Consider the following 13,332-nt stretch of genomic DNA (forward strand, 5'->3'; position numbering starts at 1 on the left):
GAGCAATTTTGGCGTATCCTCCAGGTTGTCCAAGGCCTAGCAAGATGCAAGGAAAGTATTGTTGATGGCCCTGTGGAGGGTGAGTCGGAGGCGGACGTCCTTGATTCCCCTCGGCTGGTACTCGCAGAGGTGCTGCTGATGGAGGGACAAAATTTCTAAAATTAATAGGGGGACCCTGCTTTGCATGTCCGTAACTCTGCTGTGCAGCTGGTCCAGGAGGGAGAGCGTCCTGGTGTAACGGGTCGGATGGTTCCTCCTCGAACACCTTTCCGTCGGCCTAGAAATTCCTCAAAGTTCACGAGAAACTCGCTAGTACAGCCTTACACATGACTCCATTCTAAGCTAGAAGCAAGAACACCACTAGATGCACCCGACAAAGTAGAATATATATTAGCACTCTCAAACGTAAAGTGAAGTACAACTTAGGGGTCCTCTCCTATATATAGACACTCTAACGGACCAGGCTTAACACAAGCCAAAGCATATCCACACTCAGATAGAGTCTATCTATACAAGATACAGATAAAGATAGCTAAATAAAGAAATACAAATAAACTAAGTCTAATGGATAAACACCAACTCGGTCGGAGGGCGATATCGGAACTTCTAGAACTTTACGGAATATTTCAGAAGGTTCCGGAACATTCCGGAAGGTTCCGGAACTTCTCGATCGATCTCCTCTAACCTTCCCGCGTTTCCGCGCCGCAGGCCCCTCCTCGACGCCCTTCTGCATTTTCTGCGGTGTTGCTCGGCCACTATTTCGGTTAGGGACATCCTCCCCCACTCGAACCAGGCATTGCCCTCAATGCCTCAAAATCTCAGACAAGCTCCTTGAACTGCCGTAAGTCCTTCTCCGGCTCCCAACTCATCTCGGACTCAGGTAGTCCATGCTATTTGACCAAGTACTCCGTTGATGGTGGTCTATTCTTGTGTCGGACCACCCTATCCACAACAATCTCCTTGGCCACTTTGTCATATGTCATCCGCATTTCTGAGGGTGCCCTTGTCGATTCGTTCTGGTTTGGATCTTGAACATCTTCGCGATATGGTTTTAATAGACTGGTGTGGAACACGGGGTGGAGCTGGGATAGAGCCTCTGAAAGCTCGACCTTGTATGCCACCTCGCCAACCTTCTTCCGCACCGGGAATGGGCCTTCCTAACTTTGCAGCAAGCCCTTGCGCACCTCTCTAACACAGCCATGTTGGTATATCTTTACGAGCACCGTGTCCCCTTCTCCCAATTCTCAAAACACCCTCTTCTTGTCGGCCCACTTCTTCATTTTTTTTTAGACTTCTTCAAGTAAAGTCGGGCCAATTCTGCATGACCTTGCCAACACTTGGAAAAGTGGAATGCTGGTGGGCTCGGGCCTTTGTATGTTCCCACCAAATCCTTCAGCGTCATGGGCTGAAAACCAAGCACTATCTTAAATGGACTCTTTCCCGTACTCTCGTTCTTCTGCAAATTAAAACAAAATTGTGCAACATCAAGGAGAGAGGTCCAATCCACATGGTTTACCATGACATAGAGCCGAAGGTACACTTCAAGCACATGATTGACACACTCCGTCTGTCCATCGGTCTGGGGGTGTATCATCATGGAGACCTTCAATTCTGACCCAAATAATCGAAAAAGCTCCATCCAAAACCTTTTGGTGAACTGGGAGTCTCGATCATTGATAATGCTTGTCGGCAAGCCCCAATACTTGACGACATGATCCGTAAATAGTTTGGCCGTCATCTCCACCGTACACTCCTTTGGTGCGGGTATGAACTCCGCATACTTCGACAACCGATCCACCACCACAAGGATAATCGTGCAACCCATGGACTTCGTCAATGCAACAATAAAGTCCATATATATATGCTCTCCTGCATCCTCCCAGGTATCGGCAAGGGCTGCAGCAATCCTGTGGGTGATAGGTTCTCTACCTTATCCTGCTGACAGATAAGGCATGTCCATACATATTCCTTCATGTCCCTCTTCATGCCCGGACAATAGTAGCATTCTCGGAGGAGGGCCAAGATCCTCTGAATGCCTGGGTGTCCGGCATACTTGGTGTCGTGACATTCTCGCAGGATATCTCTCCTCAACAGTGGTCGACTCTGGTATCGGGCCCTCTCGTCTGCGATCTATTTCTCCACCTTGTCGTATTTGTTCTACACCGGGGTTGGCTATCTGTACCTATACGTCAGGCTCTTATGCACTCTTTGAACACAACCAAGCCGGCATACCTTCATGAGCCCCATGTTTTCTTCTTTAGACTCTTGGAACATCCTCCTCTGGCCTGTCCACGTCTTCACTCCTCGCCAAGACCTCTCCAGGTTGAATCCAATGACTCCTACACAACCTCGCCAATTCTTTCTAAGGTGTATTTTTGGCTAGCTTGGTCCCTCGTATACTTCTACTAGCTTCTTCGGCATTACCGGTTGGAACTCAAACACTCTCTTGCAACTCAAAGCGTCTGTCACACCATTCATCTTTCCAGGTCGACGTTCGCTCTTGAACTCAGTCTCCCAAAAGGAACACACACAATATTCTTCCTTAACACCCACTAACCCATTAGGGGACGTCTGGTACATAGACCGAGGGGTTGGTATTGCTCTACTCACAAAGTTGACACCACAATTGATCTTCCTACGATGGGGTAGCCACTTAGGAAGACCATCCCGTGTGGTTTCCCCGACTCCCTTGAAGGCTCGCTCTAGGTCGTTAGGTAGGCCTCCGATGTCTCGCTCGCAATCACTATGGATGTTCTCGTCACTCTGAATAGCTGCTATAGTTGACTCCCTTTCTCTCTAACCTTTTCTTCAGTTGTTTTGGGTTGAGCTTCATATCTCTATAAACCATCACGTTACACAGTGTCCCACCTTCTGTGATTGTGAACCTTTGCTCATGCGGGACCAGTATGGGCTTGACATAGTCCATGAACGTCATCCCTAGAAATACCGCATACTCATCCATAGGAGCTATATTGAATAGTTTCGTACATGTCCAATCGCCGAGCTGAATGTGCACGTCTCTAGCCACACCAGATATGGGAGTCCACCCACCATTGACTCCCTTAAATCATCCTCCAGAAGGTACCCACCGTAGGCCAATTTTACGGGCTAGTTGCTCACTCAGGTAGTTGTCGTAAGCGCCCGAGTTGAGCAAGCATGCCAGCAACACTCCACCTATCCACGCTTTAACGAGCATCCTTCCTCTAAGGGTATCAGCAGGGCCGCCTTTTTTATGCAGTACCCGGCCTTCTGTCGCCTCCAGCAGCACGTCCAACACTACAATGCCTCATCGACTTGGACAATCCCTAGCATAGTGATCATTGCTCTTGCAGACAAAACACCCATCATAAGTCGGTCTTGGCCTTCTCGCATTCCCGACCCTAGATTCTGATTGCTGCCAAGTCTCGCTGGTATCACTAGCCGGTGGAGTTTGCCAAGTTTGGTCTCCCCCACTTCTGCCTTGGTTAATCCTCCTTGATTTGTCGTCTTTATTTTGCTCCATTCGCTCAACCTCAAGTAACCATTGAGCGTGCTTGATTATTTCGTCGACTTGGACAATCCCTAACGTCTGTCACACCATTTATCTTCCCAGGTCGACATTCACTCTTGAACTCAGTCTCCGAAAGGAACACACACAATATTCTTCCTTAACACCCACTAACCCATTACGGGACGTCTGGTACGTAGACCGAGGGGCTGGTATTGCTCTACTCACAAAGTTGACACCCCAATTGATCTTCCTACGATGGGGTAGCCACTTAGGAAGACCATCCCGTGTGGTTTCCCCGACTCCCTTGAAGGCTCGCTCTAGGTCGTTAGGCGGGCCTCCGATGTCTCGCTCGCAATCACTATGGATGTTCTCCTCACTCTGAATAGCTGCTAGAGTTGACTCCCTTTCCCTCTAACCTTTTCTTCAGTTGTTTCGGGTTGAGCTTCATATCTTTATAAACCATAATGTTACACAGTGTCCCACCTTCTGTGATTGTGAACATTTGCTCATGCGGGACCATTATGGGCTTGACATGGTCCATGAACATCATCCCTAGAAATACCGCATACTCATCCATAGGAGCTATATTGAATAGTTTCGTACATGTCCAATGGCCAAGCTGGATGTGCACATCTCTAGCCACACCAGATATGGAGTCCACCCACCATTGACTCTCTTAAATCGTCCTCCAGAAGGTACCCACCATAGGCCAATTTTACGGGCTAGTTGCTCACTCAGGTAGTTGTCGTAAGCGCCCGGGTTGAGCAAGCATGCCAGCAACACTCCACCTATCCACGCTTTAACGAGCATCCTTCCTCTAAGGGTATCAGCAGGGCCGCCTTTTTTATGCAGTACCCGACCTTCTGTCACCTTCAGCAGCACGTCCAACACTACAATGCCTCATCGACTTGGACAATCCCTAGCATAGTGATCATTGCTCTTGCAGAAAAAACACCCATCATAAGTCGGTCCTGGCCTTCTCGCATTCCCGACCCGAGATTCGGATTGCTGCCAAGTCTCGCTGGTATCACTATCCCGTGGAGTTTGCCAAGTTTGGTCTGCCCCACTTCTGCCTTGGTTAATCCTTCTTGATTTTTCATCTCTATTTGGCTCCATTCGCTCAACCTCAAGTAACCATTGAGCGTACCTGATTATTTCGTTGACAGTTGAAGGGAACTTCTCCTTAATCATCAACTTAACCCACGGCCTTAGGCCCTCCAAGAATGTCAACAACGCCTCCTTAAGGGACATACTTGGCACCTCCAACAATAGATCCGAGAACTTCTCGATGTACTCCTTGAAGTGACCCTCTCGATGCTCTAGCCGAGGAATTGTACACCACGCCTCCTTCTCTGCATTGGCCGGTGCAAATTCTGCCTTAAGTTCAAGGTTGAATATTCTTCAAGTCGTGATGCCTCCTTCATTGCCAAGAATCCCCTTGTTCCGCCTCCACCAAGTACGGGCCAAGCGCTTTAAGAATCGAGATGCCGTTCAGATTTTGGCTTCATCTCCCATGATGTCAAAATTCTCGAGGCATTTATCCATATCATAGAGAAAATCATCCATAGCTCGAGCCTTCCGCTCCCCGGCATAGCTCTCCGGTCATGGTATATTTCCCTTTGGAGCAGTCAAGGCAACCCCGATCGGTCTCCTCGCTTGAAGTTCAGCTAGTGCTGCCCTCAACATTGCTAACTCCTCTTGAACATTCGAAGGTTCTGCAACCTTAGCTTTCTCCAGCCTCGCGATCTGGACCTTGCACTCCGCCACGGTCTAATTCAAAGTGAGTACCTTGGCCTTTAGCGCCTCGGTAAGCTCCATTGTCGTCAGTTCCCATTTTCTAGACTTCTCCCTCTCGGCATCGATCGAAACCAGTATCCCATCACGCAACTCACTACCCTCTAGTTCGCAGATACATTGCTCCACCTCGTCGAGCTTGTCATGATGATCTCTAACGGTCAGCTCCACGGGGCCAACCTGTTCTTAAATGATCCCATGATATCCGCAGACTGGTCCCTCACATTCTTTCGGCTCTGCCTCGGGACCTGGTTCTCAACATCGAACTCAGCGTCGGACTTGTCGGTCGCCATACCTCAAACGCAACTCTGTTACCACTTGTAACGGGTCGGATGGTTCCTCATTGAACACCTTCCTGTCATTCTAGCAATTCCTCGACGCTCACGAGAAACTCGCTAGCACAGCCTCACACATGACTCCATTTTAAGCTAGAAAGCAAGAACACCACAAGATGCACCCGAAAAAGTAGAATATATATTAGCTCTCTCAAAGATAAAGTAAAGTACAAATGAGGGGTCCTCTCCTATATATAGACACTCTAATGGACCGGGCCTAACACAGGCCAAAGCATATCCACACTCAGATAGACTCTATCCATACAAGATACGGATAAACTAAGACTAATGGATAAACACCAACTCGGTCGGAGGGCGATATCAGAACTTCTAGAATATTCCAGAATATTCCAGAAGGTTCCGGAACATTCCAGAAGTTTTCGGAATGTCTTAAGGGATCTTCACTAGCCTCCCCACATTTGCGCGCCGCAGGCCCCTCCTCGGCGCCCTTCTGCAATTTCCTCGGCATTGCTCGGGCACTGTTTCGGTCCGAGACATTGGTATGCTGCCTGCCCTCAGGGGGGGCAGTAAGGTTGGAGCTAGTGCACCCAAACCTCAAGCCACTGCTACAGCCGACGGAGCTAAGCCCCATGGACCCGAAGGAGCAGAAGCTGCCCCGCCCCCCAAGGCTGATTCGTAGGTGGAGCAGATGCACCACCCAAGTCATCCCCGGAGCAGGAGGAGCAGCCGGAGATGTTGAGGCCGTGGTCGGCCGTGCCCCCCAAGGGTCAGCCGTTTCTCCTCTGGCAGGGACATTTCCTTGACTGTTCGCCCACGCGGGTAATGTGCGCGCACTCACTCCACCGAACAAAGGATTATTTTGCCATTGAGTGGCTGGTGATGTGTACCCCTTGTTCTCTGGATGTCTCTGATGTGGCGGCGGCGGCCTTAAGATGGTCTACCCTGAGGACCGCCAAGGTCCTTCAGCTACTGTCTCATTCGGGGGGTTATTGCTTTACTTTTCCTTGCTTCGTATGGTGACGTTACCATACTGGAGTGTCGTTGGAGGGCATCCAGACGTGCCCCCCTGCGGTACCTTCATCAGAGTTGCATTTTCATCATTTTCGGGACCGACCGCTGGCACTTTACCTTTGCGTAACTCCTCATCTCTCGTCCATACGATCTCGTTTCGGATAGTTCATTTTAGGACGTCTATGAGATATTGAGAGAGGGTCAAGGCCGACTCATAGAAGGATGTTTGAATTTCCTCGCGGATCTGAGTTTGGACTGTTGGCTGAGATAATGACCAACCTGTCCACGCCTCCCGGAGCTGTGGACGATTCATCGTAGGTGACTTCTCCAGAGATGAGTGGGGCTGAAGTTTCCCGGTGATTTATTTTTCCTTTGACATCGTGATTTTCTCCTGAGATGGTAGGTTCCGAATCCTTAATCGAATAAAAGGTAAAAGACTCATCAAAGTCCCACTGGGCGTGCCAATCTGTTGTCGCTGAAATTCGTCGATGACAGCCCGATAAATCCAGGCCACTCGAAATTGACAATAATCGGGTTCCCCGGCCTACTCAAGAAAGTATCCAGGCTAAGGCTCGTGATATGATAGAAATATATTGATCGAAAAAATGCAAGAAACATTATGCTAGGTTGAAGAAAAAAGAAACATAGTGAAAGAAATTAAATTAACTTAGGTAATCGAATTCAACAAGAATTTAAGAAGAGAAAAAACAATAATACAGGCAATAAATTGCAAGAATGAAAAAAATAGAAATAAAGGAAATGAATCTTGTTCTTTTGGATTGGATGAGTTCTCTTATTTGCTCCTCAATTTACTCATTTTAAATCACTTTTCCCTCGCAAATTTAGGAACTATCGTAACCACTTCTCAATTATTCCTTATCCACGTAGCTCACTCTCCCGGACCGGTTCCACCTCATGATGTTGGGTCAGTGGGCTGCCAATTCAAATGGGTTGCTTCTCCTCTAGGTCAGTCCGATCTAGAGCTGATGGATCCTCTTGGCCGGCCTCCGAGTTGCGTAAATTTTGTACTCCTCCTGAATTTATTTTTAGATAAAAATATCTACTACAAATTTATTTAATATTATGTAATTTATTTGATTATAACATAAAATATTAATAATGTATTTTACGTTGTAAATTTTATTTATAGTATTAGATGTGTTATATTAATAATTTGATACTTTCAACGTTTCTATCTAAATAATAAAGTAGTTATACGATTTATTTAACTAATTAATATATTATGTATTTTATTATTATAACATAATTTATTAACATATTTGATATTGTTAATTACATTTATAATAGTATAGGTGTTATTTTGTAATGCATTGATTTCGGAATATATAAAATAAAACTATTATAACAAATAAGTATTTTAATGATATTAGTGAGATTCAGAAATTAATATTTTAAAATAAATTTTATATATTTTGTATGTTAAGTTATAATTGAATAAATTATTAAAATGATAAATATCAATAAGAATAAATATAAAATATAATATATAATAATAATAATAATAATAATAATAATTTAATAAAATAATAATGATAGCAAATATAATGTTGATGGCGGTAATAATAATAATAAATATAATATAATTATATATATATATATATATGTAAAAGTCAAAGCATCCAAGCCTTACCTTCATCATAAGCAGACGCCCATAAGCAGACGCCCACGGAACGGGAAAGAAAGAAAAGAGAGAGAAAGAAAAAAAAAACAAAAAAAATTAGAAAGATTTAGCTGTTCAATTTTAATTCCAATTTTAGTACAATATTTATTGTTGTCAGTAGATTTTAATTATAAATTTAATATGAATTTGGGTATTGGAATATTAAATAAGATATCCTTAAAAAATTTATAATTGTCTATTTAGCTATTTAATCCCTGAATTTCTTTACCTAATAATATATTTGTAGTCCTAGCATTATATTTTGAGAATTTTATGTTGATCCAAGTCGATTTGACAACGGAAATGTATTGCACTTGCTTGTTTGTTCAAATCTTTAGGGATTTTTATTTAATAATTAGACAATTTAAATATTATGAGATATAAGAGTTTTATAATAAGAATATAGTATTCCTTCAAATAAAAAAGTTTGAAACCCAACGAGCTAATTAGATAAAAAAAATTTTGTATTCATTTTATATTAAAATTTTATTATACTTTGTTCGTCAATTTCACAAATACTAAGTGCAATTTTGTAATTTTGATGTATATAAATATCTAATTTAAATCCCACTTATTAAATTAGAGGGAATAATATATATTACATATCATAAAATATCATACATGTCAAATTTATTTAATCTATGTTATAAAATATGGTAAAAATTTATTTGATATTTTTATTGATTTCTATAATTATTATTGACTATTAATGTCATGTCATACAAATAACTACTACAATTTAAATTATTCTTTAATTATAATTATATTTAATAAACCTATAAATTAATTATATTTTCATAATATATAATTTTAAATTTTGACACATATGTATTTATAATAATATATTATAAAATTAATAATATTGATTTTTATGGGTCATTAAAAACAATTGTCACATGAAATTTTTTGTCACAATATTTGACATAAATATATATATATATATATTGATTATTTAGATGTATGTGACTAAAATGAAGCAAATTTGTCATGGAAGTATTTTGCAACTAAATTGATTGATATTTTTCATGGAAAAAATTTATTGCTATTTTTGTTATAGAATAGTTATATGAATAAATATATTTTAAAATTTTTTTTATTATATTGTGTGACAAATTATGTAGCAATTTTGTTATATAACTATTTTATAGCAGCTTTTCATGGCTATACGAATGTTTTCTTGTGATGTTAGTAACAAAAATTAATTTTATTGTTAAAAATAAATTATGTACTACAAAATTAATTTTGCTTCTAAAGTTAATTTTGTTAGAAAATTCTATTTTCATACCCAAATGGTTTTAGCTACAAAATTATTTTTTATAGCTAAAACTATTTGGCTAAAAAGATCATGCATATTTGGTTGATAAAACTCTTTTGTTATGAATTTTATTTTTATAACAAATGAATTTTAGCTAGGAAATCATATTCTTGTAGCTATATATATATATATATTTAAACTTTCATTGCCAAAAATGTATTTTTCGTTACAAAAGTTATATTTGTCACAAAAGGCCTTTATTAACGCGATATAGGTGACGAAATAAGTTTCATCGCAAAATTTTTTTACTATGAATTCATTACCTTCTATTACGATTTTTTGGTAAATAAGTTTCAACATTTTTGTTACGATGGTTCATATTAAAAAATATATTTGAAACCAAAACACTAAGCAAACAAACCAAAAATCATTTTTGAATAATATAATTGTATTTCTCCAAGCAATTAACAAATATTTAACTTTAAATTGACAAAGTCATAATTTATACTCCCCCGATCCCAGCAAAGATGGAGTTTTTGTTTGAGCACAAGAATTTAGGTAATATATATTAATTATTTAAATAGTGGAGATTAATTATTTAATGATTAAAAAAGTTTAAAATATGTTTTAAAATATTTTTAATATTATATCTCAATAAATATATAAAATATAAATATCATTTTATAGAGAATAAATTTTTATATAATACAAATAAACAAAAAATATATTTATTTATTTATCATTACCATAAATTAGTTATATAAAAAAATTGAGAGTTTTAAAATTAAATAAAAATATTTATTAATTGAAGAAAGAGATAGAAATAAAGTGTTTTGAATAGGTGTAAGAGATTAAAATTTTTAATTAATTAATATGTTTAATATTGATAAATCTACTAAAAATAGAAAGAATGACAAAAAAAAAAAAAAAAGAGGGATCATTGTGGCGGAGGGGGAGTATATTATTTCTTTCATCTTAGTTACATGTATTATTTTATTTCTTCCATCTTAGTTACATCTTAAAAATATAATATTTTATTGATAAATAAATATATGGAAAACAATTTTGATATATATATATATATTTATTTATTTATTTTGCATTTTTTATATTATAATATATGTAATTGTATATTTATAATTTATATACAAAAATTAAAATATTTTTTTAATATAATATCACTACTACTATAATATGAAAATTACATTAAAAATCAAATGGACGAATATAAAAAAGATACATATGACTAAAAACATAAAATTTTGAATATATTTATCAATTATTATTAAATATTTTATAATTTTAATAATATTCATATTTATTATTTTTTTAATAATAATAACTATACAGTAATCTTTTATTTTTCAAAATATATGTTAGCATATCTAATGTAAAATATCAAAAAATAAAATAAAAATAAATGTATAATCTATTTATTATTTTTAATAACAATACTAATATTTAGTAATTGTATAAATATTTTTAAAATATATAGTAATACTAGGTACTATATAAAAAATAACATAAAATTAATTTATCATTACAAAAAGAATAACATCAAATAATTAATTTATCTAGCATGGTTCCCTACTAGTAAAGTAATACTATAAAACTATTGGGATTAAATTTTGAATTGGTCCAAGACAATAAAAACTTGCTCGGTTTTGTTCGCCGATTTCAAGCTAGAGATTTCGGTTCAAACAATCGGCTCCGCTTCGTTTCCTATGTTCTCGCTGGTTCGAACCGACGGTAAACTATTTTTTTATTTTTTATTTTAAAAAAATTCTCTATATAATTTTTTTAGTTTACAAATAATATTCAATACTTAATTATCTTTACACATTTTATTTATAATAATACTTTTAATATTATACAAATAAATTAAAATTTATTATTATTTTTATTTGATCATAAAAAATTATAAATAATTTTAAAATTTACCAAATTAAAATTTTAATATTATTAACACTATTTATACAAAATATAAATACAAATAGTATGATTTAAAATAATTATACACTTCAATAAAAACTAAATATATCAATGAATATATAATTTATTATAAATATCTACAAATTAAAATATAAATATATAAAAATAAATTATTTTTTTATATAAGAAAATAAAATTCAAAAAATTGAATAAATAAAATAAATTTATAATAATAATAAATATATAACAAAATCACTCTCCCATGAAATGCATTTTTGCTCCTCTTGCAAAAATAGCCAAAATTATCTTAGTTGGTCTATTGGATGAAGCTGGGCAGAAAGATATTTATATTTATTTTGGGTTTGGAGAAATGGAACTTGAAATTTATATGTTTTTATTTATCTTTCATATACAGAAAAATTGAGAAAAATGATCATATATATTTTATTTATCTTTTTTATACTATTTAATTTTTATAATTTTTACATTATATTATTTCAATTTTACAAAAATCACATTTAATTTAATATTTAAATATTTCATTTTATGATTTTGTTTTTTAAATATGCTAAACTATAATCTTACAAATCATGGTATATAATTTATATTTTTTTTTAAAAAAAAAAGAATTTATTAAAAATATTTATTCATGAATTCTCATCCGTTAAAATTCTATTTTTGTTCGATCAATTAAGATAGCTGCATTTTTTTTACATTTCAACTTAATTCTCTAATTTACCAAATAAAAAAATAATTTTTATTCTCTACTCAATTTTCTATAATTCCATCTTCTACTCTCGTTTATCTACAGTTTCATTTTCATGCTCCTAGAAGTATATTTCATCAAATTAAACAAAAATATTGTCATTCCTCATTTAATAAGGAAATACATCAATCCTTTATAAATTTTATTTTCAATGTTTCCATATTTAACAAAAATACCACTCATTAAATATTATTAATTACAAAACCTATATTACATTTTACTCCATTGGTCCTGTTGGTCCATTTTTTTTTGGCAAGTATATCAAGAAATAATGTATTATGTAATTAATTAGTTTGATTAGATGATGTAATATTTAAATTGTTATTTTAAATATTTTTTATTTGATAAAATAATAAAATATTTTTTATTCTAGATTTTTAATATTGAATATTTTATTTACAGAAATTATTTTCCAAAAATACCGAAATAACGAGCATCTCTGTAAAAAATTACCAAAATTTTTAAATTTTGGGTATGATATGATACTATGCCGAACTTTTTCAATATTGTAACAATATATAATTTGACATTTTTAATATATAAAAAGAATAGGTATTTCGGTATATATATACCGAATTTTTGGTACTGACATTGATAAAATAACCCAAAACATTTATTACGGTATATAGTATAATTCAATTTTTTTGGTATACCGTGTTGAACCATCTCTAACCGATACAATATGAAAAAATAATATTTTACGTCAAAATACTAAAATGAAATATAATTTTATAATTTGTGAGATAAATGAATTTCGTTTTCTTGTATTATATTTTTTAAGAAATAAAAGATAAATTCAAAATTAAATTTCATTATGAACTAATTTTTCAATCATATAATACCAACTCAAACATTAAATATTTTTATATTACATTAAAAACTAATTTAAAATTTTAAAAAATACATAAATATCTATTTATATTATATTAAATATTTATTTTTTATTATTCAAAATTCTAGTTTAATAAGTTTACAATCAAATAAAAAAAATAAAGTTAAAAATATTAGTAATTTAATTAAATGTAGTTAAAATTTTAATTTTAATATTATTTACTAATTATTAATATATTAGTAAAGTGAACTAATTTCATTGTAAAAAAAAAAAAA

The 13,332-nt window shown here is 35.4% G+C and overlaps 1 protein-coding gene across 1 annotated transcript; it reads right to left on the reverse strand.

The window, feature by feature from the left end:
- Window positions 1-890: 890 nt before the first annotated feature.
- On the reverse strand, window positions 891-1,825 carry LOC127264714 (uncharacterized). Its single transcript, XM_051294215.1, has 3 exons — window positions 1,517-1,825; window positions 1,385-1,456; window positions 891-1,157 (listed from the first exon to the last, which is right to left on the reverse strand). Exons 1-3 carry the CDS (start codon window positions 1,823-1,825, stop codon window positions 891-893), a joined length of 648 nt encoding a protein of 215 aa, XP_051150172.1.
- Window positions 1,826-13,332: the final 11,507 nt, after the last annotated feature.

This window comes from Andrographis paniculata, unplaced genomic scaffold, assembly GCF_009805555.1.
Source record: "Andrographis paniculata isolate CXL003 unplaced genomic scaffold, ASM980555v1 Contig71END, whole genome shotgun sequence".
NCBI classification, from domain to species: Eukaryota; Viridiplantae; Streptophyta; class Magnoliopsida; order Lamiales; family Acanthaceae; genus Andrographis; species Andrographis paniculata.